General features: G+C 46.1%; 2 protein-coding genes and 1 non-coding gene across 8 annotated transcripts; 2 read left to right on the top strand and 1 right to left on the bottom strand.

Annotated features, from left to right (window-relative positions):
• Positions 1-3,531: 3,531 nt before the first annotated feature.
• Positions 3,532-3,604, bottom strand: TRNAR-ACG (transfer RNA arginine (anticodon ACG)). Its single transcript has one exon. It is a non-coding gene; the product is annotated as a tRNA-Arg (tRNA).
• A 317-nt stretch (positions 3,605-3,921) lies between these two features.
• On the top strand, positions 3,922-13,105 carry PRMT5 (protein arginine methyltransferase 5). 2 transcript variants are annotated; one of them, XM_058738486.1, is made up of 17 exons: positions 3,922-4,069; positions 4,737-4,855; positions 5,164-5,249; positions 5,423-5,557; positions 6,135-6,247; positions 6,393-6,442; positions 8,375-8,538; positions 9,023-9,184; positions 9,358-9,435; positions 9,528-9,586; positions 9,670-9,792; positions 9,879-10,054; positions 10,611-10,720; positions 10,965-11,058; positions 11,236-11,352; positions 11,561-11,625; positions 12,551-13,105. In XM_058738486.1, the coding sequence occupies exons 1-17, from the start codon at positions 3,960-3,962 to the stop codon at positions 12,701-12,703; spliced, it is 1,914 nt and encodes a 637-aa protein (XP_058594469.1). In that variant the 5' UTR covers positions 3,922-3,959; the 3' UTR covers positions 12,704-13,105. The 2 variants fall into 2 exon arrangements, with proteins under 2 accessions (XP_058594469.1, XP_058594470.1); XM_058738487.1 differs by lacking the exon at positions 4,737-4,855 and having other exon boundaries at positions 3,955-4,069.
• Positions 13,106-14,364: 1,259 nt separating this feature from the next.
• RBM23 (RNA binding motif protein 23) lies at positions 14,365-26,463 on the top strand. Of its 5 annotated transcripts, none has more exons than XM_058738492.1 (14): positions 14,365-14,568; positions 19,757-19,832; positions 20,413-20,528; positions 21,009-21,056; positions 21,189-21,362; positions 21,617-21,670; positions 21,823-21,940; positions 22,035-22,187; positions 22,273-22,410; positions 23,021-23,086; positions 24,607-24,766; positions 24,894-25,010; positions 25,106-25,190; positions 25,287-26,463. In XM_058738492.1, the coding sequence occupies exons 2-14, from the start codon at positions 19,767-19,769 to the stop codon at positions 25,288-25,290; spliced, it is 1,299 nt and encodes a 432-aa protein (XP_058594475.1). In that variant the 5' UTR covers positions 14,365-14,568; positions 19,757-19,766; the 3' UTR covers positions 25,291-26,463. The 5 variants fall into 5 exon arrangements, with proteins under 5 accessions (XP_058594475.1, XP_058594477.1, XP_058594476.1 ...); XM_058738489.1 differs by having other exon boundaries at positions 14,370-14,568; positions 24,607-24,802; XM_058738493.1 differs by lacking the exon at positions 21,009-21,056 and having other exon boundaries at positions 14,368-14,568; positions 24,607-24,802.
• Positions 26,464-26,989: the final 526 nt, after the last annotated feature.

Here is a 26,989-nt window from a genome sequence, read left to right as displayed (position 1 = left end):
TTAATATACTGTTGACCTTTATGTATTAATCTTAAATATTTTTTATTTTTACATTTATGTGCAGCATAAGTGAGATTTGTCTATAGGGTTTTTTTGAGGGGGTGCTATTTCTGACAGGTTTTGATATTAGGTATATTCTGCCTTCGTAAACAAATTGGGTAGTTTTCCATCTTTTTCTATGTTCCAGAACAGTTTCTACTTTCTATTCATTTTGACAGATAAACACTGTATAATAGAGATGACAAGGAAGAGAATGCAAATCGGCACAGATTATTTTGCCTCAGTAACTCCGCCACTTTTGTAGCTGCAGGACAGCCTTGATTGTACAGGCGCAATTTGGAGCAGTAGGAGGGTCAAACGGTCCATTATTCTGGTGTTGAAGAGTGTAGCTGGCTGGGCAGGCACAGAGGTGAGTGAAGGGGTCCTGGGGAGGGAGGCAAGTGCTGAGGGAGGAGCTGAGCACCAGAGATGAAAGGAGCATTTACAATGGGCTGGAGGTGTTTAAACAAGGTCACAAAAACAGGATCAAGTAGAAGAACTGGGCCTGACGGTGAGGAATGCCAGGCAGGGTTAGGGATGGTGTGGAAGGGTGGGGGTGGGGGTGGGGGGTAAGGAGAGAATTATCTGGGAGAGGATACTGTTTCCTTTCCAGAGGAGTTTCCAGTGCTTTGCCTGTTGGTCACTGGCTCCTGTTGGGAGAAAATAATATTGTATCTGCCCCACTGTCCTACCATCTCCCTACCCTCATCTCAGCAAAGGCTTGGATCTGGAGGCCTTCTATCAGTGACTTACATGTTTCTGAGCACAAGAGTTCAGCATGGAGGGCAGGGCAGAGGGAGTCAGAACAGAAGACAGACTTTGCCAGCTCTGACTTTATGCTTAGGGCCAAGTCCTTGACAAAGTTCTCTGTTTCTTTTTCACTCCTTGTCTTCTGCTTCTCTCTGGTTCATGTAGATAGACCCATAGTATTTGCTGTATTTTTTTTTAAGTCACAGGTAAGTGCTGTAGGAAAGACTGGGAACAACATGGTATGGAATTATTGTGAGCTGTTCAGCATCATGCTTGCCTTAGAGCTGAGGCCATCTTGAATGAAAAACCAAAGACATTACAGAGAAATGAAATGCAGCCCATGTGAATTTATTTTAAGGCCAAACAAATTCCAAGCCCTTTTTACACATATTCTTTTGAAAATTATTTTAATGATGGCAAAACTGACATTACTGTTTTATAGATTTTCCTCTCTCTCTCTCTCTCTTACTCATGGATGGGTTAGTTAACAACCAACAGCCAAGAGCAGCCACCAGCTTGACATCAGGAGGAAGATGCCAGGAGCACAGATGGTCCACAACCCAGATAATTAGCTTCCAAAGAAGAAACCATATCTCATAAGTCTTCTCTGAATGTAGAGTTTGGTTGGGCACAGCTGGGGCAGAGAACAAGCAGGCATCCTGAAAACTCTTCTTTACCTCTTAAAATGTTGGTAGAGCACTCACCCACTTCCTGTGGACAACCACCTACTCATAACACCTGCAGGGAAGAATTCCAAATAAATATTGTTGACACTCCACCCTAAAGGAGGGTCAGCGGAACTCTCTACTCCTTGAGTGTGGGATGCACGTGGTAACTTCCTCCCAAAGAGCACAGGATGGGAGGGGGTGGGGAGAGTGTAATTTTACAGTGGAGGAACCTGATAAATACTACTCTTGCCAGGTGATAAAGGTCAACATCAACAGTCATAAATTATGTTGATAGTATGTACTATTGATATATTATGAAAATGATACTTCACCTCTGTGATCTTCCTCCCCAAACCCATAATCCCAGTCTAATCATGAGAAAACAATCAGACAAACTAAATTCCAACAGAGGGGCATCCTATAGTATGCCTGACCAGTACTTCTCAAAACTATCAAGGCCATCAAAAACAAGGAACAACTGAGAAACTTGTCACAGCCCAGAGGAGCCTAAGGAGACATGACAACTATATGTAACACAGTATTCTGGATTGGATCTTGTAACAGAAAGAGGACATTAGGTAAACACTAAGGAAATCTGATTAAACTATGGACTTTGATAATAATAATTTATCAATATTGGTCCCTGAATTATAATAAATATACCATACATGTGAAGATCTTAATAACAAAGAGAGCTCTGGGGAGGCACATGGGAACTCACTGTACTATCTGCTCAATCATTCTGTAAATCTAAAACTGTTTTAGCAAATAAAGTGCTAGGGGTGCCTGGGTGGCTCAGTCGGTTAAGGGTCCGAATCTTGATCTCTACCCAGGTCATGATCTCATGATTGGTGAGTCAGAGCCCCAAATGGGGCTCTGTATTGATGGTGTGGAGCCTGCTTGGGATTCTCTCCCCCCCCCCCCCCCACCCTCTGCCCCTTCCCTGCTTGTGCTCTCTTTCTCAAAATAGATAAATAAACTTAAGCAAAGAAATAAAGTCTACTAGTAGTAGTTTGTAGTAGGTGTACTAGTAATGATGGGACAAAAGCACTTCCAACCACTTGAGGCTTTTTGTATGCCTTTTCTTAGTTGTTTGGCTTTTTGACTTTTGTCCTTCTGGAGCATTTATCATTGCACCCAGAGCTCTTTAGAGCTTATCCTATCCACACCCTTTCCATGTTTCCAAGGACTTTGTCCGCAACGGTCCAGGATGATCTCATTCAGTCTCGTGGCTTTCATCACTGCCTCTCTTCTGGCATTTCCAAATCTTCTCTGGTTCAGATCAGATCACTCACTGTTCATCCAACTCTCTATTACACAGCGCCCCCTAGGCGCCCAATCAACTCAGCACTTCCAAACCCGAACTTTGATTCTCCCTGAACCCGCTTCTCTCCTTTCTTGTTTCACTCACAGAGGCCAGAACCCAGACTCCTCTTTCCTGGCGCCCTGCGAAGCAGTCCCTAAGTTCTGTCAACGCCTCCTTCTTCGGGCTTTTTGCACTGTGTTCTCTTTTCCATCCCTGCTCCCAGGCCCTCAACACCTCTGGGCTCCCCGCCTTCAGGTATTCCCTTTCTCCTCCCCGTGTCTTCCCTTGCTTCATTCCTCTGCTTCTTTCCATCCCTCTAACAAGAGTGTATATATTTTCCCAGGCCTCCTCCAGGCACTTCATGACTCCTCTTCGCTGTAATCCCTCACCACGAATGTGTGAGTGTGTGTGTTTACCTTTTGTGTTGAGATATAAAATCACAAGGAATTAGTGGCTGAGTTTCCACAATCTATTTGTAAATATACGAAGGCCCATACAAAGCCCATTTTAAGAGCACCAGCCATTAACTCAATTCTCTTGCTTAGATGGACCTAAGCAAGTAGTGACACAAGAGTCATTTCTGAATTAGGTAACGGAAAAAGCTGACATAAGATGGCTGCAGAACTCAGTCAAATTAAGACCTATAAAACGAAGGTGCTAAAAGATAAAAGAGGAAACTTCTAAGAGTGTAAGGAAAGGAAGAGAGATTTAAAATATTTTGCTTGAGGCCGTGTCGCATGCGATGCAATAAAGGAGTCTCAGTCCCGCCGAGCCAGCCAGGAGTCGAACCTGGAATCTTCTGATCCGTAGTCAGACGCGTTATCCATTGCGCCACTGGCCCTGAGACAATTACACTCACCTCAATGATGACACTTCAAGCTTATATTGCAGGGTTTCATGGGACGTGTAGTCCCTTGACGGAGTTCTATGAATGCACAAAGCATTCTGGGAGATAGAAATTCGTCGAGAACCAGACCCTGAGATTGGTGGATCTTCCGGAGCCACGCCGTAAGCCACTGTGCAGCCCGCGGATTGGCGGGAGGAGCCACTCCCCACCCCTCCGCCTCTCGCTCTGAAGCCGTGGAAGACGCTCTGGTTGTTAGGGCGACTCATCCCGCCTTCCGGGGGCTTTTTTCTGGCTTTTTGATTGGCTGCTAATATCAAGGAATCCCGGCGTGGTCAGCGCGAGGGAAAAGATGGCGGCGATGGCGGTCGGAGGTGCCGGTGGGAGCCGCGTGTCCAGCGGCAGGGACCTGAATTGCGTCCCCGAAATAGCTGACACTTTGGGGGCTGTGGCCAAGCAGGGGTGAGGGCCCAGACCTCTGCAAGCGGAATGCGGGCTCCGAACTCGGGGACGAAGGGGGGACAGACTAGTCATCCCCGAGAAGCAGGGGTGAGGGGGTCGGAGTAAGATTAGGGCGGGAGAAACCATTACTCCTTGCGGGTGGGTGGAGAGCCTTAGGCTCTGGGGCGTAAGGAAAAAAAAAAAAAAAACTTATTGGAGGTGTGTGGTCACTGAGCCCCAAAGTCGGGGGAGTTGTCAGGTAAACTCGAAAAGGGGACATACAGATCTCCAAGGCCCTGGAGAGCGGGATTACAGTCTGAGAGTAGGAGGGAGAGTTAGGGGGCTAGAGAGAGAAGAGGTAAATCTTAAGGGGGAAGGCATGGGCGATACTGGGGCAAATCTGGATGTGACGATCCTGGAAAACCGGTGACAGCAGAGTAGAAATCCACTTGGGGTGGATTTTTATCTTCTCTCCTTGTCTTTTCCATGCCTATGTCTTGGGGAGAAATTGAGGCACAGTGCAGCGGAAGTGATCTGCCCCAAGGTGGGCTGAACTCAGCAGTCCCGTCGGGTGACTGATGGCAGCTGAGAGGGTTGTGCAGAATTGAGATAGCCTAATCCAGTTGCTTGGATTTCTGGGCACTGCTGCTCTCTTTACATGACGATTCTGGGTCTGTCGCGGTTGTAGGTTTGATTTCCTCTGCATGCCTGTCTTCCACCCGCGTTTCAAGAGGGAGTTCACTCAGGAACCTGCTAAGAATCGGCCGGGCCCCCAGACACGATCAGACCTACTGCTGTCAGGAAGGGGTAGGGACCATCCCATATGCCCCTTAATTATTAGAGGCAGTAACAACTTCTGCTTTAACAGTGCCCTCATTCTCCTCCTTTCCTGACTTGGATATATTGGTTAGTCCTGGGACACAGATAACTCTTGTTTTCTTGCTTACCTGCTAAAAGCTGTAGTCTATTCTGCATCAGGCTATCCCATATCTGTGATAGAAAAAGTCTTTTATCTCTCATCTCTACTCTTTATTCCCTGTTAAGAACTAGAAATTGAACAAGTAAAGTGCTGACCCTCATTTAGTCTTTGTCTTTCTTGGATGGGGGGAGTGCAGACTGGAATACGCTAATTGTGGGAAAGCTTTCTCCATGGATTCGTCCAGACTCAAAAGTGGAGAAGATCCGCAGGAACTCCGAGGCGGTAAGACTGTTTCACCAATTCAATGGATTTGTCTAGAGGTCAGGTTCATAACCACGCTGGGTGCAAAGAGCAGTTTTTTTTTTTTCTCCCATAACTTAGTAAATCTAATACAATTCAATTAAAGCTAATTGGATTCTTAGCTCTTAACCTTTTCCTTTTGATCTCCATTCCAGGCCATGTTACAGGAGCTGAATTTTGGGGCATATTTGGGTCTTCCAGCTTTCCTGCTGCCCCTAAATCAGGAAGATAACACAAACTTGGCCAGGGTTTTGACCAACCACATCCACACTGGCCACCACTCCTCCATGGTATGGCTAAGGGCCTCCCTTTCTGCTGCATGTTATGATAGTCTGCTAGGTATTTTCTTGTTCCTAGCCATTGAGTAAAGAGTGCATTTGGGAGAACTGACATGTCAGTACTGCCTACCAGCATCTAAAAGTGGTAAGCAGACTGTTATAAAATATATAGAATGTATAGTTATTTCTAGAAACTTACAGTTGCAATAAAGGACAAGGCAGGTATTTACATAAGGATATACACAAGGTAAGTGTACATGTGCATATAACCACAAGTTGGGAAAAACATAAAAGGATTAACTTGTGAGCTGGATCAAGATTTTTCTTTTTTTGAAGTTTATTTTGAGAGAGCAAGCACGAGTGGGGAAGGGGCAGAGAGAGAGGGAGAGAGAATCTGAAGCAGGCTCTGTACTGTCAACACAGAGCCTGACACGGAGCTCAATCTCACAACTGTGAGCCGAAATCAAGAGTGGGATGCTTAACTGAGCCACCCAGGTGCCCTGTGGATCAAGATATTTTTAATTGAAGGAAGCTTTCTGGACCTAGTGAGTTCCAAAGAGTTCTAAATAGAGTACTTGTTCATGTGCAGTTCTGGATGCGGGTACCCTTGGTGGCCCCAGAGGACCTGAGAGATGATATAATTGAGAATGCACCAAGTACACACACAGAGGAGTACAGTGGAGAGGAGAAGACATGGATGTGGTATGTCTCCTTTTGCTGCCGTGCCAGGGCAAAGGGGAGGATAAGGGGAGGTACAGGGTGGAGCCTGTAGGGAGGTCTCCTCGAGCTGTGGTAATTGGTGAGCTATATATATTTGACTGTATTTTTCTGTATTTGACCCCGACAGGTGGCACAACTTCCGGACCTTGTGTGACTATAGCAAGAGGATTGCGGTGGGTAAGTCCACAAGGGTACTGGGATAGGTATCCCTTCTCTGACCTCCTGCAAGTAAGAATTAGGAGTTTTGGGGGCACCTGGGTGGCTCAGTTGGTTAAGCATCCGACTTCGGCTCAGGTCATGATCTCATAGTTTGTGAGACTGGGCTCTGCTGTCAGCACAGAGCTCACTTCAGATCCTCTGTCTCCCTCTCTCTCTGCCTTTCCCCTGCACACACTCTCCCTCTCTCTTATATATATCTCTCTCAAAACTAAATAAATATTAAAAAAAAAAGAATTAGGAGTTTTTGGAGATGCCAAGTGAAATGTGTGCATTTTTGATAACTATGTACTTCTGGTGACTTTACAGCTTGAAATACTTTTTTATCAAGTTTTGTTAAAATGAAGATTTTTTTACTTTTTTTAATGTTTATTTATTTATTTGAGAGAGAGCAAGCAGGGGAGGGGCAGAGGGAGAGAGAGAATCCTAAGCAGGCTCCTCGCTGTTAGTACAGAGCCCAATGCAGGGCTCAATCTCATGAACCATGAGATCATGACCTGATCTGAAATTAAGAGACGCTTAACTGACTGAGCCACACAGGCATCCCTGGTTTACTTTTTTTTTTTTTTTTTTTCTTTTAAGCTATGTTGTTAGTACACAGAACACTTCATTGTTATTTAGGGGGAAGACAAATGTCACTAATTGAATATCTCTGAAGCTAGATTGATAAGGGGGAGAAAATACCTTTCCCTTCTAGTTCTGAGAAACTTCCTCTTTGGTTCCCAGGAGGAGGGATTCCTTGATGATGATACACATTAGCCACCTTGGCACAGACACCTTATGGTGTGGAAAAACTAAAATTCATTTGTTATGTCCTCTTCTCCTTCTCTGCCTTCAACATAGATTTGACTTCCTTAAACCCAGAGACCTGTTGGAACCTGACCCGAGTGTCAAAATGGTTCCCAGTATGTCAGGCAATCTGGACTTTGCAGGGTCACCATGGAGATGGCATCCCTCAAAAGAGTTCCTCTTTTAGCTTGTGGAGCATCAGATTGATAATTCTGCCATTTTCATTTCAAAGTCAGGGTTGGCTTGTGAAAAGTTGTTTAACAACATGCTAAATGTGAAATGTCAACCCTTACTCTAAACTTTTCCTTCTTCAGGCACTTGAGTGGCTCAGTCGGTTAAGCGTCTGGCTTCAACTTAGGTCATGATCTCACGGTTCATGGGTTTGGGACCTACTTCGGGCTCTGTGCTGACAGCTCAGAGCCTGGAGCCCCCTTCGAGTTCTGTGTCTCCCTCTCTCTCTGCCCCTCCCCCCACTTGTGCTGTCTCTGTCTCTCAAAAATAAATATTAAAATTTCTTTAAACTTTTCCCTGTTCAGAGCATCAAATGAAGACTTCATTGGGTTTTATGAAATGGCTTTCTGACTTTGGTAGTCCATTAAAGAAAGGAGTTTGAAAGTTGCTGTATACTGTTAACATTGTCTGCCCATGTTCTGCCTGAAATACCACGATTGTTTATGAAAAGTATCTTTAATAAAGCTGGATACAGTTAAAAAAAAAAAAAAAAGCATCAGGAGTTTCAGGGGCGCCTGGGTGGCTCAGTCGGTTAAGCAGCCGACTTCGGCTCAGGTCATGATCTCTCAGTCTGTGAGTTCGAGCCCCGCGTCGGGCTCTGTGCTGACAGCTCAGAGCCTGGAGCCTGTTTCAGATTCTGTGTCTCCCTCTCTCTGACCCTCCCCTGTTCATGCTCTGTCTTTCCCTGTCTCAAATAAAAAAAAAAACAACATTAAAAAAAAAAAAGGAGTTTCATGTATACTTGGCTGCTGGGCAGTTTTGCTACTTTATGTCTCAGTAGGCCTTGCTCTTAAGGAGTAAACAGATGTTGCACAAAAAAGCAAGGAAAGCCTTCTTATATAGTAGTAGTTAACTTTCTTTTCCCTCGTGTAGCTCTTGAAATTGGGGCCGACCTCCCATCTAACCATGTCATTGATCGTTGGCTTGGGGAGCCCATCAAAGCAGCCATTCTCCCCACCAGCATTTTCCTGACCAATAAGAAGGGATTTCCTGTTCTTTCTAAGATGCATCAGAGGCTGATCTTCCGGCTCCTCAAGGTGGGTGGTAGAAGGTTTCCAAAGATACTCCAGCTAATCCTCTTGCCTTATTCACATATGTGTGGTGCTTTTTTTTTTTTTTTTTTTTTTTCTGTGAGGCTGATTCTTTTCCTTTCTGGTTTCTGGGGAGCGATTTCATCAAAATTGGAGCTCTTGAGAACAAAGAGGCAAATGGGATTAGGAGCCCCAGAACATTTCAAAAGGAACCAAATCTCATGAGAACTTTGCAGAAGGTTTCACTTAAGATGTTACAGTGAGGATCGATGGGGCTGTTTGAGTCAGGATGATGCTTATATGGCATTAGAGGGCTTTATAAGTTTATTGAAGCTTCGTGCTGTTGTGTTGATACTTGGAGATATCTGTTGAACTGGAAGACTGATCGTTTGGGCCTTATTTTACGCCAGGGTTCTTTGGCCATAAGCCATAACAATATCCCAGAATCTTGGTTCGAGGACTGTACCTGATGGTCTGACTTCTCTCACAGCTGGAAGTGCAGTTCATCATCACAGGCACCAACCACCACTCAGAGAAGGAGTTCTGTTCTTACCTCCAGTACCTGGAATACTTGAGCCAGAACCGTCCTCCACCCAATGCTTACGAACTCTTTGCCAAGGGCTATGAAGACTATCTGCAGTCCCCACTCCAGGTGGGTCTGGAGTATTCTGAGACGAGGGAGGTGTGGGAGAAGAGTCTCTGACCATAGGTGCCCTAAAATCCTACCAGAGCTCAGGAAGCAGTGGGAAATTTTTTGGTATTCTGGTGTGTTGCCCTTGCCAGAAACTGGCTAACTTATTTTCCCTTTTTCCTCTCATTTGTCAGCCACTGATGGACAATCTGGAATCTCAGACATATGAAGTGTTTGAAAAGGACCCCATCAAATACTCTCAATATCAGCAGGTATAGTGTGGGTCTGGGTCAAGTACAGGGCCGGGATGTCCTGGGTGAAGATGGGATCATAGCCATGAGGTCTTTTCTCCTTCCTCCACCAGGCCATCTATAAATGTCTGTTAGATCGAGTGCCTGACGAAGAGAAGGATACCAATGTCCAGTGAGTGCTCTTGCCCACAATCCCAGAGATTTGCATACCTCTTCTCTATCTGCTAAGTCAGCTTGACCCTTCCTCTTTCTTAGGGTGCTAATGGTGTTGGGAGCAGGCCGGGGTCCCCTGGTAAATGCTTCTCTGAGGGCAGCCAAGCAGGCTGACCGGAGGATAAAGCTGTATGCTGTGGAGAAGAACCCAAATGCCGTGGTGACGTGAGTAGCAACCTCCTTGCTGGGAAGTTTGTCTCCAGTGCCAGTTTTTCTTACCAGTGTCCTCACTTGCATTATCTTTATTTTAGGCTAGAGAACTGGCAATTTGAAGAATGGGGAAGCCAGGTGACCGTAGTCTCATCGGACATGCGGGAATGGGTGGCTCCAGAGAAAGCAGACATCATCGTCAGTGAGCTTTTGGGCTCCTTTGCTGACAATGAACTGTCACCTGAGTGCCTGGATGGAGCCCAACACTTCTTAAAAGGTGCCTCTAGGCTGGGGTGTGCTGAGTAAGGGGAATGGATTCTCAGCTTGGAAGGCTGTGGCAGTTTGAGGGGCGGGGGCGGGTTGAGTGAGGCAGCAGCAGCCTAGGAGGAGGTGACAAGGTTTAAAGGAACGTGGGTTGGACTTGGGTCAGTGCCCTAGCAAATGAAGTAACTTCTCTGAACCTCACTGTTCACATCTGTAAAATGAGAGCAGTGGACTAGAGCAGATCCTTCTTAAGTCTGAGGTCTGTGGATTCCCTGAGCTGATGTAGTATGTACCTTGGGCTTAGCTTTCATCCAGATATCAAGGTTCTTTATGACCCTACAGAAGTTAAGAACCACTAGATTAGAATATCTTAGGTTCTTTCCAGTTTTAACCTGTGTCTCTGTAAGTTAACCTCAAAGTAGAATTTCTCATGAAAGGACCTAGACAAAACAGGCTTAGACAGCTCCATGTTGTCACATGTGGTATGTTTTGATGTAGGGGGTTTGAACCTTCAGTTAGACGCACCATTTTCATCCCTTGGGAACTAATAGGACCCTCCTACTCTCCAGATGATGGTGTGAGCATCCCTGGGGAGTATACCTCCTTTCTGGCTCCCATCTCCTCCTCCAAGCTGTATAATGAGGTCCGCGCCTGTCGGGAAAAGGACCGTGACCCTGAGGTAAAGAGCCACTGTCTTCTGGAGAGCTCTTTTCTCTTTAGTCATCTTCTTTTTCTACGTTAGCATCAACTGTTTTCTTGCACTGGAGAAGATGAAGTGATGGAGAAGCTGGGGATGTGGGAAAGCGAAAGTTGAAATGAAAATGTTATCCTTTTCTGTGTCCCTGAGGCTCAGGCTTCTTTTCCCGGGGAAGTAGGTGTGTCTTGCCTGTCTGCTCCAGCTCTTGCTTGGTCTCTCGGGACAGGCCCAGTTTGAGATGCCTTACGTGGTACGGCTGCACAACTTCCACCAGCTGTCGGCGCCCCAGCCCTGTTTTACCTTCAGCCATCCCAACAGAGGTGGGTTCCCGTATGACTCTCCTCTGACTGGATGGGTGAGAGCTTACCTTTCTGGTTTCTTCTCTTGCTATCCTGGGTCTGCTCTGTCTAGGCTTCCCATCCTGTTTTTTGCTCTTGCTTTACCAAGTTGTCTAGAGCTTTTGGCCCCTTGTCATCCACATAACTCTTCCCTGACAGATCCTATGATTGACAACAACCGCTATTGCACCTTGGAGTTTCCTGTGGAGGTGAACACAGTGCTACATGGCTTTGCAGGCTACTTTGAAACTGTGCTTTATCAGGACATCACCCTGAGTGAGTGTCTGGGGCAGTGGATGGCAGGGCATGAGTATGTTACCTGGGCAGTTTTGTTAATGTTTCATTTAGATGCACAGGGAGCCCAAGAATCAATGAATGGGGATCTTTGATTACTTGTTTCTCTGTTCACAGAAGACACGCCCCTCAACCCAGGCAAAAAGCAGAGTCACAGAGACCTCAATGTTTTCATTATTTTTTCAAACAGGTATCCGTCCAGAAACTCACTCTCCTGGGATGTTCTCATGGTTTCCCATCCTCTTCCCTATTAAGGTAGGAATCACCTTTAATACTCCATGGGTTAAGGAGTAACTTTTGCCATTGGTGTTCTGCCCTTTCCCTGCTCTCAGGAGGATGCTTGAGTATGACCCATGTTCTGCTGCTCCCACATGTTCTTGGATCCCTGTCGTAGATGTTGAGATGTCTGCGGTGCCTGTCTCCTTAGCTTCCCCACATCTCCTCTGGCTCCTCTTCTGTCTAGTCTCTACCTTGAGCAAGAGTCATCTTTTAAAAGCCCAGATCTTGTCATATCTCTGTCCTGCTTAATACCGTTCATTGACCTCCCACTGCCATCAGGGGAAAGGTTTAACCTTGTAAGACGTGGTGTGATCTAGTTTTAGCTTGTCTTTTCAGCTACTGTTCCCTTAGTTACATTGCATCAGCCCTATGGACCACCTTTTTTTTTTTTTTAATTGAAGTATAATTAACAAAGCAGTGTTATATTAGTTTCAGGTGTGCAACATAATCAACAATTCTGTACATTACTCAATGCTCATCATGATTCTGTGGACCTTCTTTTGGTTTCTCTAATATCCTGTCTTCTTTCCTGCCTCAGGCTTTCACACCTCCTTTGCCTGGAAAGTTCTTTGTTCATCTCTTCACTCAGCTGACTTATATTCCAGGTCCCCTTAAACATTCCACTTGTCAGATAACTTTGACTGCCTGAACTAGGTTCGCCTTGCCTCCTAGGTGCTCTTGTAGCGCAATGTTCTCTGCATGTTCATAGCACTCATCACACTTCTGATGATTTGTTTAGTGTCTGATTGTTCAGATAATTCATTCTGAAAGACTTCAAATAAACTTCATGAGGGTTGGAATGTCATGTTTTATCCTTTTCTCGGCACACTTAGCTCAGTAGTACATTGCCACATACAATTCATTAGCTCCACCCTGAACCTCCCTGTCTTTCTTCTTACAGCAGCCCATTACGGTACGCGAAGGCCAGACCATCTGTGTCCGTTTCTGGCGGTGCAGCAATTCCAAGAAGGTGTGGTATGAGTGGGCTGTGACAGCACCAGTCTGTTCTGCTATTCATAACCCCACAGGCCGCTCATACACCATCGGCCTCTAGCCCTGCCTACAAGTGTTGAGACCTTGGAAGCAGCTTCAAGTTCTGCTCCTGTAGCACAGAAAGTGCAGTACATCTGTGGGCTGTGATTCTCCTTGCCCATCAGAGTGGAGCATTCCAGTCTGCTTTCCTGCCTTACATCAAGGTGGGCAAAGGATGAGAATTAATTGCAGGGCTCGAGCCACCAATCTGTGAAGACTTCAGGCCAGGGTGGGAGGAATTAGTGCTGGATCTGAAGCTACTCCAACAGGCATTCGGCCTCAAGCGCTCCCTGGAATAGCCCTGAGAACATGTGGATTGAACAAATTTTCAGCCCTTTTCCCTGCCCATCTCTGTTCCTGTTTTGATGGTTTTGTGTGGGAGGAAATACAAATAAAGTGAAGTTATAGCCTTTTCCTGCTCCAACCCTGTTGCCCCCTGCCTCTGCTTTCCCACACTTTACTTAAACCTAGGCATATTCAGATCTGTGCCCTTATGCAAGATTCAAAGCGCCCTAAAACTTTGTTCCCTATTCAGGAAGCTTAATGGTCACTCTTGGACTCCTGGCCGTAGGCCTTTTCGGCCAGCTGCAAAGAGGTCTTGTACATTAGGTCCTGTGATTAGGCTTTTCTCTGGGGATGAAATTTTGCCACTGTGGAGAAAGATGTAGTAGTGAGTGAAGCCAGCTTCCCTTCCACTTTTCTGAGCTGCGGCACCACCAGCTCCTTTGCTACCTCTTGGAAGGGAAGCTGGAAGCCATCCAGGCATCTCCAGCAAGAAGGCACCTATTTTGTTTGAATAAAATCACAAGGTGAGAGTTTGAAGTCCTAAGAGTCCAATTCTCCATTTTACAGAGGAGGAATCAAACTGATAGATACGAAGTTAGTATTCAAGACTGGAACACAGATCCTCTGACTCTGGCTCTCTTGATGTTATAACCAGCTATGTTTTTGGCAGCACGTATGGGGCAAGTGAAGTGTGGGGATTATGGAAGCCCTTGGAATGTGAGAATGGACCTTAGTTCCTTCTCTTTCTGGTTAGAGAGGGCTGAGTATTGCACCCACGGAGTCCCAGGAGAATCTTCCAAGTTTACTCTTGCAGTGGGAGGCGTGTGAGCTGTGGGACCAGGTAATGACGATATGGCAGAATGTGAAAGAAGACAAATCTGTTACAAGACTTGTGTTTCCCGGGGCCAAAGCACTAAGGGCAAGAGGAGATGGTTGGGAGGGTTGTGTAGACAGCCAGCTCAGAATGGGGATGTGGAGTTCGGCATCCCTCCTGACGTGTGCAGCAGTGTCCCCAAAGCTGTCACAGGTAAGTCCGACGCAACCCTCGGCAAATCAGAGTAGGGAGGGACTAGCAAAGAGGTCAATTGTACCTCTTTGCCAGCTCTGCCTGCCGGCGTTGGCCTGGAGCTGTGGAGCTCGGGAATTGGGTAGGAAGTCATTCCCGCTGGTTGTTTGCCCGCATTCTCCGCCTTCCTCAAGTCGCCTAACCAATGAGAGAGCTACGGGCGGGCCGCCGTAGGACGCTTCCACTTTCCTGTGTCTGGGAGAGGTTAGCCAATCAATGGGAACTTGATGGTTGCTAAGAAACATTTGAGGTTGGCTCCACCCATGCTTAGGGTTTTGGCCAATGAAAATTTAGACTTTGGACTGTTGCCGCGAAACCAGTGAGATTAGTTCCACCGCCTAAATGTTTCGGCGCCTGCGCAGATTGGGGAAAGTTCTGGAAGACAGCGGAGGTGCCGCCATTTTGCGGGAAGAGGAGAAGCTCCGAATGCAGTGCTGCTTTTACTGCTGAGACTCTGGAAAATAGCCCTGCTTCGCGCCCCCAACACACCCAAAGGAACGGAGGAAACCGGGGCCCCCTGCGGGGACCCGGAACTGGTGAGAAACCCCGAAACCCGGTCCCTCCGCGACGTCACCTATGCGTGACGTCGCCGCACGGCGCCTCCCCCTGACGTCACAGGCAGAAAATGGCGTCAAGAGCAGAGTCAGGCAAACTTTTAAAAACAAACAAAGAAAAATTGTTTACTTTGATTTGGAAGTGTTCGCTACCTAAATGTAGCCCGCTGGCATGGTGAAGGTGCTGTCTTAAGGATCCCAGTGACTGATATCTTTCCAGGTCCCCTCTGCCCTGACGTTTAGGGTCGTCCATACCGGGGCCGTCTGACAGAGCTCGCAGGTTCGGGTTTCAGCTCTTAGTGCTACCACTCCGAGAGAGGCTAGGGAACTGAGATTTCTTCCTCAGTCTTCAGTCTCTGGAAGACTCGTGTTCACTCTGTCGCCTCGGGGCTTTCCCTCTTTTTTTAACCACACATTCCGTGGCTGTACCGGAGGATAGTGAGGCTTCATAAGAGGTTTTTAGCATGGGACACTGGCCCTCGCAGAGACCATGCCAGTCGGTTGCTTATAGTAAGGACCATTTTTTGAAGTGTAGCCTTGGCTTGTTACGCAGCATGGGGAATGTTTTTTATCTTAACTGCTCCTGTTCTTAATTAAGCTGTCTTCAGTTTGGAGGTGTTTGTGTCCAGCTCTGTGACTGTGGACCCAGGAGGTGATCACCCTTTGGGACTCAGCATGTGGTGAATTTTGCCTGAACTGAGCTGACAGTGGTTTTTCACTCTCTTTTGTCCCTTAAGCAGTGGGGCCTAAGTTAAGTGCTTGTTTGGGTCTTGACTGTGCGTTGATAGAGCCCCGAGACTTGCATGATTGTGGGCCCGCCCTTAATGCAGTTTTTGGAGCTGGGATGGACTAAGGCTCTTACAGTGTCTTAATGGATGGGATTGAATGGACTTTGACCCATAATTTGGGACATGGGAAGAGTTTGAAAACTCCCAGTGTGAAAATGCATGGTGTTTGGGACTTTACTGCTTCTAGGATATCTGAAAAGATGCACCAAACCTAGTGAGATTTCATTTCAAAATGTGCTGGTGTTGTGTGTATCTTTGCTTAAAGGGATTCATTCATTTCTGAGTACCTGAGTGAAAACTTTACTTGATAGGTGGTGGTTCGTTTGTGGACTTAAGTGAAAGTTTTTGTGCGTTTAAGTAATTCCTACTCTGTACTAGCAGTCAACAGAGAGCAATTACTGAAATCCGAAGCATTTCATTTGGGGAGGAAAAAGATTGTAAAAATATAAAGAGGAGCTGTATGACACCTAGAGAACTTGTATAGACCTGGCAGCGAAAATGACTGGAAGAAACAGAACATCAAAACCGTTAAAGAACCATTTTTCCACAATAGGCCAAATAGTATGTATTAAAATTAGCCAGGTTCCTAATATTTTGAAGTATATGCTGCCTCATACCTAGAAGACACATAATAAGGTGTGACTGAGGGGAGTAATTCTTTTGATAAACCTGTCAGAACAATCATTATTCAGATGAGTATGTATTTAAAACTAGACATCTTGGGGTGCCTGGCTGGCTCAGTCTGTAGAGTGTGACTCTTGAACTCAGGGTTGTAAGTTTGAGCACCATGTTAGACGTAGGGATTACTTAAAAATGAAATCTTAGGGACATCTAGGTGGCTCAGTCAATTAAGCATCTGACTTCGACTCAAGTCATGATCTCACAGCTTGTGAGTTGGAGCCCCACATCAGACTCTGTGCTAACAGCTCAGAGCCTGGAGCCTGCTTTAGATTCTGCGTCTCCTCTCTCTCTGCCCCTCCCTGGCTCATACTGTCTCTTTCTCTCTCTCAGAAATAAATATTAAAAAATTTTAAAAAACCCCCCAAATCATAAATAAATGAATAAATAAGTAAATAAAACTAGACGTATTAGTATGCTGTGTACTCTTCTTTTTAAAATCTTTAAGGTTTTGGAAAACAGCATGGAGGTTCCTCAAAAAACTAAAAATAGAACTACCCAACGACCCAGCAATTGCACTACTAGGCATTTATCCACGGGATACAGGTGTGATCTTTTGAAGGGACACATGCACCCCCATGTTTATAGCACACTATCAACAGTAGCCAAAGTATGGAAAGAGCCCAAATGTCCATCGATGGATGAATGGGTAAAGAAAATGTGGTATATATATATACAATGGAGTATTACTTGGCAATCAAAAAGAATGAAATCTTGCCATTTGCAACTACGTGGCTGGAACTGGAGGGTATTGTGCAAAGTGAAATTAGAGAAAGACAAAAATCATATGACTTCACTCATATGAGGACTTTAAGAGACAAAACAGATGAACATAAAGGAAGGGAAACAAAAATAATATAAAAACAGGGAGGGGGACAAAACAGAAGAGACTCAGAAGTATGGAGAACAAACTGAGGGTTACTGGAGGGGTTGTGGGAGGGGGGATGGGCTAAATGGGTAAGGGGCACTAAGGAATCTACTCCTGAAATCGTTGCACTAAATGCTCATTTGGATATAAATTTTAAAAAATAAAAAATTAGAAAAATCTTTAAAGTTAAGTTGTAAAGTACAGGAGAGAGAGGTAATTTGATCGACTTGATAAGACATTAGACTTAGAGTCAGGGGATCTTAATCAAGAGTCAGCTCTTCCATTTGAGCTTTGTGGCTCTGGGCAGTTCATAAAACCTCAGTTTTTTTCATTGTGCATTGGGTCTGACAGCTGCCTGTGACATATATTACCTTTGGTTGTTAAACAAACGTATGATGTTACTTATAGTAAGCAGTTGAGTTCACCGGTTTTTAGACACAGCTATTCTTTTTTTTTTTTTTTTTAATTTTTTTATTTTTGGGACAGAGAGAGACAGAGCATGAACGGGGGAGGGGCAGAAAGAGAGGGAGACACAGAATCGGAAACAGGCTCCAGGCTCCGAGCCGTCAGCCCAGAGCCTGACGCGGGGCTCGAACTCACGGACCGTGAGATCGTGACCTGGCTGAAGTCGGACGCTTAACCGACTGCGCCACCCAGGCGCCCCACAGCTATTTAATCTTGATTTGAATTCCATTTTAAGTCTTAAATTTGTCTCCAAGTAATTTTTTTCTTTAACTTTTTTTTAAGTTTATTTAAAAAAATTTTTTTAATGTTTATTTATTATTGAGAGACAGAGAGAAACGGCATAAGAAGGGAAGGGGCAGAGAGGGACACAGAGAATCCAAAACACGCTCCAGGCTCTTAGCTGTCAGCACAGAGCTAGTCGCAGGGCTCGAATTCATGAATCATGAGATTATGACCTGGGTTGAAGTCAGATGCTCACCCGACTGAACCACCCAGGTGCCCCAAAGTTTATTTATTTTTGAGAGAGAGGGAGAGAGAGAGAATCCCAAGCAGACTGCACTCTTGGCACAGAGCCTGATGTGGGTCTTGAACTCACAAACCTCAAGATCATGACCTGAGTTGAAACCAAGAGTCACGGGGCGCCTGGGTGGCGCAGTCGGTTAAGCGTCCGACTTCAGCCAGGTCACGATCTCGCGGTCCGTGAGTTCGAGCCCCGCGTCAGGCTCTGGGCCGATGGCTCGGAGCCTGGAGCCTGTTTCCGATTCTGTGTCTCCCTCTCTCTCTGCCCCTCCCCCGTTCATGCTCTGTCTCTCTCTGTCCCAAAAATAAAAAAAATTAAAAACGTTGAAAAAAAAAAATTAAAAAAAAAAAAAAAAAGAAACCAAGAGTCATACGCTTAACAGACTGAGCCACCCAGGTGCCCATGGCTCCAAGTAATTTTTATTTTATTGTTTTGCTCTTTCCAAGAATCTTGTTTCTGAAACAAGCCTAGTTCAGTGCCTAGCAATATCAGGTACTGTAAATGACAAATGGAACGATTAATTTTATTTTTGCATCACTTAGTTTATATTAGTATGTTTATACTCATTGTAAACTCATCAAAATAGGCTGTGGGCTTTGAGGGCAACAAGGACAGCATCATTGGATAATGCATTAGCTCCTTTAAAGAGGGCAAAGCTCTTGGGGATATGGAAAGTCTGGTTATGATTAGCTTCCTTGTACAGAAATTCTTCAGATTAGTTGGAGGGTTGTGTTTTTTTTTTTTGTCAGATTTACTGAGATATAATTGATCTAAAATAAAACCATACACATTAAAGTGTACAATTTGATGTTTAAACACCCATGAAACCAACACCCCCAAAAGTTTCCTCTGCCCTTTTATAATTCTTTCTTCCTTTCCCCTGCCCACCTCGTCCATCCCTAGGCAACCACTCATCTGCTTTCTGCCAGTACAAGTTAGTTTGCATTTCCTAGAATTTTATATAAATGGAAGCATATGGTATATACTTTATCTGGTCTTATTTCTTTCACTCAACATAATTATTTTGGAATTCATCCATGTTCTATATATTGATAATTCCAGACCAGTATTTTTTTTTTTTTTTATAATTTAGCTTACTGATTTTATTTGATATCTTCTGGTTTTTGTTTGTTTGTTTTTTAATTTGACAGGCCTGTGGTGGACAGTCTTGGGAAGGATGATTGCTAGGTGTGAAAGCTCGGGGGAGGCAGGAAGTCTTACCCTGCCTACCTAGACAGGCTTCAAAGTAGAATTGGTGAAGCCTGTCTTAATCATAATCTTTCTGAGTTACCTGAATTCTAGTTGCTGTTGTACGCAAGATGCTTACTGATGAGTTGCCTAATTATTGATATTTGAGTAGGGTATGTGGGGGAAAGAGCTTAAGGCAGATCTGCATTCTGGTGTTGTTTTGTCTTGTTCCTGATTTGTACTCTTTCACTTTTACCTTTTTATTGGAAACGTGTGTCTGTTTCTGTGATTGACGTGTAAACCAGTTATATATACAGAATTTTGGAACTGTAGAATGGAGGCCTAGCGTCTACTGTAAAATGAATAGTAATTTTGAATACCAACGCTTTGTTTTCACAGGACAGGGTCCGTATTGTAGTTTCTTCCTACCTATTCAGTTTCCTTCTCAACCCTTGAGCTTTTCTGAGCCACAGAGCTGAACTAGTTAAGGTTTATAATGTACAAAAATAAACCTAGAGTAAGCAACAGCCAGGAAGATCCCTTTGGAATTCAAGAAACAGACTGTATATTTTGAAGTCTGTTTCTTGGAGAAGGAAGGGAATGTGGGGTGCCAGAAGGGGAGGAAAAATACGAGTTTCTCACATATCCATGTCTTCTCCTCAGATCTGCTACGATGGCGTCCGATGACTTTGATATAGTGATTGAAGCCATGCTGGAGGCTCCCTATAAAAAAGAAGAGGTAATACTCCCCACTTCACTCCTAGAATTGGGTTAGTAAGAAGCAGCAGTTCTAGGTCATCAGTTTCAGCATTTTGTGAATCCTTTTTTCCTGCTTGTTTATTATGTGTTGTGGCTATTCGTAAAAGTCATAGTCTTTTAGCGCACCCCGCTCTCCAGCTCTCGTATTCAAAGACATGCTGGCAGAGAGGCTCCCAAAGCTGGGGGTGTGGGGGAGAGGTTTGGGCAGGGCATAATGTGCTAGGAATTAGTACTTTGCTCAAAGCTCTCAGTGACACACTAGAAAGTCAGTGTATCTCAAACCTAAATAATTTCTCACTCTCCTGGGAAATAGATGTCAGTGGAACCAATGTTGGGTAGCTAAAGTTTTGACAAAATCTGTCACTCTGATCTCTTTTTGATTTTCTCTCTTCCTATTTTATTCCTTTTGTTAGGAGATCAGGTGCCCAGAAACTGACTAGATAATTGTGAGCTTTGATTTCATAATCAAATCTCTGTCCACTTTTGTTCTTTTGTTGCCCAGTGGAATGTGTGTGTTGCCACCTTGTGCCTTGTGACGTTTTTCCTGGCTAACCCTTTAGGATGATCAGCAAAGGAAAGAAGTTCAAAAAGATGGCCCCAGCAACACCAACGCCAGCAGCAATGGCAACAGTGGCAGTGGTACCAATGGGAGCAGTGCCAGTGGGGAGGCAAGCAAGTGAGTGTGGTGTGGAGAAATGGGCTGGCAGCTGGGGGAAAGGAACCAACCATGTCCATGAGAGAAACAGTCAGAACAGGGAGATGGTTGCTTAGAAGACTGCTGACTTTTAGTGATGGCTCCACTGGGTCCTGGGAACAACGGTGACTTGGTTTGATGTTCTTCTAGTCTTCACATTCCTGCCTAGATTTGTGGATTTGTTCTAGCATCAGTATATTTTAATTGAATAAAACAGCAAGAGGACCCCTGATTTGGAGACAGCAGCTTTGGCCTGGCTTTGGGGGGGAAACGGCCACTCCAGATGCCTGACAACATCCAGGGCTGTGTGCAAGCTCGTGTTGCGCGGTTACTGTGAACTCCTGCCACGTCATCTTGGGCACTTTGGTCTTTTACTGCCGTTCCAACCTGGCCTTTCTTTTGTTTCTTTTCCTTGGGGGGAGAGAATAAAACATTCTCAATAAGTTATCCCCTCTTTCCCAGGAAAAAGAGGAGTCGGAGCCCTAGTAAAAGCAGGGATAGAAAGCGCAGGTAAGTAATTGTGGGGACTTTTGGATTTTGAGGATTGCTATAAGTGGAAAGATACCAGGGAAAGCTCTCCATCAAAGGCCAGAAGAGGTTGGTTTGTCCTTCAACAAACTCAGTAGTGCCTTCCACCTATAGTCGCAGTCGAGATCGGGACCGGCACAGGCGGAGAAGCACTCGGAGCCGAAGTCGAGAGCGGCAGCGTCGCCACCGCAGCCGGAGCTGGGACCGTCGGCACAGCAGTGAGTCACGCAGTCGGGACCGGCGGCGTGAGGATCGTGTGCGTTACAGGAGCCCGCCACTTGCCACTGGGTAACGCCTCTCACCAATCTGATGGCCTTTGTGTTGTAGTCTGGGTGAAACCCAGTGTGCTGTGCTTCCTGCCTGGGGATGCTTACAACCCGATGTGATGGGCAGGAGACCTTGTTATTGGAGGGGTGGTGTTGAGAATTCCCGTGAGGTGAAGTGCTGGAATCTGGTTTTCTCGTGTTAGAAGACTGAGCATTGGACTAGCGCGAATGATATTGAATGACACGATTTTCCGTTTGTTGTTCTCTGTTCCATAGGCGTAGGTATGCGCACAGTAAGAGTCCTCATTTCAGAGAGAAGAGCCCAGTCAGGTGAGTGGATAATGAGCTTTCCCAGGGATTGTGAGGTGTGAATAAAAAGCCGTTTGAGCTGGAATACAGGAACTTGTAGTGCTTGAGTGTAGCTAGAAAACAAGGCCTGTGTATCAGAGCGGGTGTCTCAATAAATTGTACTTGTTCTTTAGGGAACCAATTGATAATCTGAGTCCCGAGGAGCGTGATGCCCGCACGGTTTTCTGTATGCAGTTAGCTGCCCGCATTCGGCCTCGAGACCTGGAGGACTTTTTCTCTGCTGTCGGCAAGGTAACCTTCCCTCCCTTAGTTTTCATCCATGCGGCCTATTTTCTGTCCATCCTCCCTTATGCCCAACTCAGGATTTCCTTCTTGCCCCGGATAGGTTCGTGACGTCCGGATCATCTCAGATCGGAATTCCCGTCGTTCTAAGGGCATCGCCTACGTAGAATTCTGTGAGATCCAGTCTGTGCCACTGGCCATTGGGCTGACTGGGCAGCGGCTGCTCGGAGTGCCCATCATTGTCCAGGCCTCACAGGTGAGCAGGCTGAAAACCTGACACAAGAAGATGGGGTTGAAGGTGGGAGGTATGGGATGTGACCCGTCATTTGCTCCTTGCCTAGGCTGAGAAAAACCGACTGGCAGCCATGGCCAACAACCTGCAGAAGGGCAGTGGTGGACCAATGCGCCTCTATGTGGGCTCCCTGCACTTCAATATCACTGAAGACATGCTCCGGGGCATCTTTGAGCCCTTTGGCAAAGTGAGTAGAAAGTGATGGAAACCTCTGAAGGGAATTGGAAAAAGTGGGGAGGGCGAGTGTACCTCTTTATTCTGACCATGATTAAGGCACTGCATCCATCGAACGGGCATGTAGGTCCACACTGGGGAAAGTTAGGCTCCATCTTTGTCTTCATAGTGCTCAGTAAACAGGTCAGTCAGGCACCGTGAAATCAAATAATGGGGTGCAGATTAAGTAAGGTTGGTCAGGAGAGGTGGTTTGGAAAGAGATGGCATTTGTCTCTTCTTTAAAAATTTGGGGGCCCCTGCGTGGCTCAGTCGGTTAAGAGTCTGTCTCTTGATCTCTGCTCAGATCATGAACTCACAGTTCATGAGATTGAGCCCTGTGTCGTTGGGCTCTGTGCTGTCAGTGAGCCTGCTTGGGATTCTCTCCCCCTCTTTGTCTACCTTTTCCCCGCTTGAGTGTATGCATGCACTCTCTCTCAAAATAAATAAGCTTCAAAAAAAGAAAAGATTTGGGAGAGTTGAAATCGATTGGCTGGAAGGTTAGAGGTAGTGTGAACAGTCAGGTAGGAAAGCTCAAAGGTGGGGGTTAGCCCAAAGATTGTTAATAATTTCCGCCTCTTCTACAGATTGATAATATTGTCCTGATGAAGGATTCAGATACAGGCCGTTCTAAAGGTTATGGTTTTATTACGGTAAGTTTCTAGTCTTGAAGTTTTGAATTTCAGCGTGGGTTTGTCCACTTGTCTGATTCTGCAGCTCAGCCTCCTCCTCCTCCTTTAGGAACTGTCTAAATGACTCATAAGCCCTGGTGCCTGAAGCTTGGACTAGCCTTCCTCCCCTTGAGATGAGTGCATTGCTTGAGATCTTGGCTTTGCTCCCACACTCTGTCAGTGGCCCTGGCATGGGGGTGTCCAGGAGTTCAACCAGCTTCCCTGGTGCTGCAACTTGCTTTTTGGGTAATAGTAATGATTTCAGGCAGCAGCTAAAAGGTTGGGGGCATGAGGGAGGTTAGATGTGGGCTTTTGTAGACATGCTTCATGGAATTGGTGTTTTCATGATAGTGGGAATAGAGATTTATATTTTTTTCTGGCACTATCCCATTTGAAGGAGTTTCTCCACTGAGAAATATCTTTATGTTTAAAGACGGCTATAGGGAGAATAGTGGGGCTGTGTCTTACCTTTTCCTGACACTGTCACAAAATTACTTCCAGTTCCCATAACTGGTTCTTCCAGCCCTGTGTGACTCCAGGCTGAAGACTGGCTGCCAGCCACAGAGTCTCACAGAAGCTGATATTTCCTGGGTTTAGTCCAGGAAGCATACACCCCCCACAGTTGCCTGCAGGGCAGAGGAGAGTTGGGTTGTGTTCTGCACAGGTGAGGTATTGCTCACCTCAGAAGTATCCAGTAAAGGCAAGCCACCTACACCACCTGCCTAGGAATTGTCAGTACCAACGTGCCAGGCCCTAGGGCAGGTGCCACCAGAATAAACAAAGCCAGCTCTGGTATTCATGGTGGCAAGTACCTCTTCTAACACCTTGTGTGACTCAGTTGCAGAAAAGTGTTGGTGAGGCCTTTTTGCCCTTGCGCTGCTGCCTTTTTGATCAACACCCATGACACTTAAATAGCAGACTGGAATCTCTTCTACACTAGGCAGCTCTGGTGACGCTGATGAAAGGGACTGGGGAGTGGAGCCCTCTGATCGACAGCACTGGTGTAGGCGTAGGGGTGGGGTGCAGTCTTACTCTCCACGCCAGGGTGCGCTCCCCCCTGTGACTGAACTCTGGAGTTCCAGATTCCTTTTTCTTGAGTGAGAACTGAAACTGACTAGTCCAAAGGGCTGAGATAAAATAAAAGTCCAGGAGTTTGGGCCCCTTAGCCTGTCTTTCTTCCATTTTATCTGGTCATTTGTGAAATAGTCTGTCAGGGTAGGCACTCTATGGGTAAAGATTTTTTTTTTTTTTTTTTTTTTGTATTGTTAGGTTTTTAGTGTAGCTGGAAGATTGAAGTGATTGCCATTTAGTCAGTTGGAAAAGGTCCTTTTTACCCCATTTTGGGAGGATGGGGACTTTAGGTCACATTCCCTGTGACAGAAAAGTTTGTGCCATGGTGAGCATGCAGTTTTCCTGGGATAGCGAGACTAGGGAATAGTAGTGGGGTTTTGAGAGCATGTCTGTGTCCGGGAAGTGACTGATACGGCCTGGGTTTCTTGTAGTTCTCAGACTCCGAGTGTGCTCGGCGAGCCCTGGAACAGCTGAATGGCTTTGAGCTTGCTGGTCGACCTATGAGAGTTGGTCATGTGACCGAGCGACTGGATGGTGGCACGGACATCACTTTTCCGGATGGGGACCAGGAGCTGGATCTGGGATCAGCAGGTGGACGTTTGCAGCTCATGGCCAAATTGGCAGAAGGTGGAGAGAGTTTCTCTGCAGAGTGAAGAACATGGGGTTGAATTTTAGATCGGAGGTTGGGACTTAACCCCACCTTTTCTTTCCCTTTTAGGCTCTGGAATGCAGCTGCCTACTACCACAGCTGCTGCTGCTGCTGCCCAGGCTGCTGCTGCCTTGCAACTGAATGGGACAGTTCCCTTGGGGGCCCTGAACCCTGCGGCTCTGACTGGTAGACTTAAACTTGGGAAAGGGAGGAATTGGGTTGGGGCCTGGAAAGAAGGAATGCTATGTGCTCACCAACTCATTGTGCCTCTCTTTTTGCAGCTCTGAGTCCAGCCCTGAACCTCGCCTCCCAAGCAATCGCCTCCCAGTGCTTCCAGCTTTCCAGCCTCTTTACCCCTCAGACCATGTGAGTCTCAGGGTCTGGTATTCATGGTGGCAAGTGCCATGTCTTTGGTTATTTTCTTTCCTTTGGTTTCCCATTTACCTCTTCTCCTTGCCATAGGTAAATCAGTGGCTCAGTACACTGCCTCCCTGTGCCTCTGGGTGCCACTCCCTTTTCCACGTCTACCCTTCCATGGCCCCTTCTCTCCATTTTGTGGACCAAGCTATCCTGAGGGCGTGGATGTTGACTCTGTGGGAATTGGGGCCACCTTTAGACTCCAAGAAGAGCTCCTGCCCAGGGCCCCATCGGGAATGGACTCTGCTGAGCAAAGCCAGCAGTTGAAGAGGACAGAATCTGCACCTATATTGAACACCTGTTTTTCCGTGTGTGTCATCTCCCGGGATGACCTTCATTGCTCTCTCCGACCAACTCTTAGTGATTCCTCGATTCCTCCCCCGTTGGGAAGGCCGTAGGGCATTAACTGAGGGAACTAACCTCTCTCCTTTTCCTGTACTTTTACCCTACAATCTGTTGAGGAAAACCCTTGAAGACCTCTAGTCCAAGAGGACTTTGCAGTTTGGAAGGTGAACCTTGAAAGTGCTGGCTTGCTGCTGCACAGGCCTTGGAAGATGGCATGGACATGAACATTGTGAAGCCTTCCTTGGGTCTCAGCTTGAGGCCAGAACTGCTACTGTGGGCTCAGCCTCTTACTGAGAAGTATGGGAGTAATCTGTCCTGCCAGGCATTTTGGATGTCTTAGGGGCATCCAGGAGTTGAGTGAAAGGTGGGGTACTTCTCTAGTAGGTTCCATTTTGCTCTGTATAGTTTTCCTTCTTCCCAGGTCTTTCCTGTGGCCCAGGGTGGGAGGATGGAGAGGAGGCTGCTATTCTCTACCACTTCCCATGTGCCTCTACCATGGGCTCAACCCCAGCTGTTAAAGCTGCTCCTGTCCCCTACCTGGGCACATGTGAGCCCTTCTCACTGGATTTTATACCCTTGTGTCTGTGTACATAAAATTGTGTGTGTGTGTCTGTGTGTGTGTATGTGTACACGTATACACATACACATACACATACGTATAAACTTTGTATAAAAGGCAAGCTCCACTGTTGGGGCGGCTGCTGCCCATGTGTGTGTGGTCTCAGTCAGTTGGTGTATCTGTCTGATGTTAATAACTTTTCATGAGCCAAAACCGTGAATGGTTCTAGGATATAAAACATTTGTAATGCCTTTCTGTTTTTTCCCTTTAATTTTGTTTTATCTAACGTTCTTTAGAAATTAAAATGGATGAAAGGCACACGCCTGGATGGAGTTCCCAGTCTGTATCTGCATTACACCTTTAGCCCCATTGTCTCCTCCGTTTGTCTTCATCTTAACTATTTCCAAACCTACCTTGCCCACTGGACACACTTCCCAAGGCTGTCTCTGCGTCTAAGGGACAGATCTTGTCTTTCCACCAGATGGCAGTGTGACAGTAGCACATTCTGCTCCTCAAGTGGCTAGAGGTGTTCGAGATCTTGAGCAGCTTAAGTACCAGGGAAGCCTAAGCTCACCAGTTTTACCATTAGCCTCTGTGCCCGCTTTTGGCCCTCTTTGTAATGGAAATCCCAGTCTGGTATCCAAAGGGGCTTGGGGGGTCTTATATCAGGGCTCCCCAGGCCTTAAATCTGCTATTCCTTGGTCAGTCCCCTCAAGTCTTGTTTTCCATATATGGCTCTGCTTGAGATAACACAGGCTAGGACCAGTGAATTCCAGAAAGCTGAGTATCCCAGGAATCGCCCTGAGGAAGGGGATGCACATCTCTTTTCTCTGCCGGCTTTGTA

The sequence above is a fragment of the Neofelis nebulosa genome, chromosome 7 (assembly GCF_028018385.1).
Source record: "Neofelis nebulosa isolate mNeoNeb1 chromosome 7, mNeoNeb1.pri, whole genome shotgun sequence".
NCBI lineage: Eukaryota > Metazoa > Chordata > Mammalia > Carnivora > Felidae > Neofelis > Neofelis nebulosa.
Note: the sequence above shows the minus strand (reverse complement) of the source record. Positions and strands in the feature narration are given on the sequence as shown.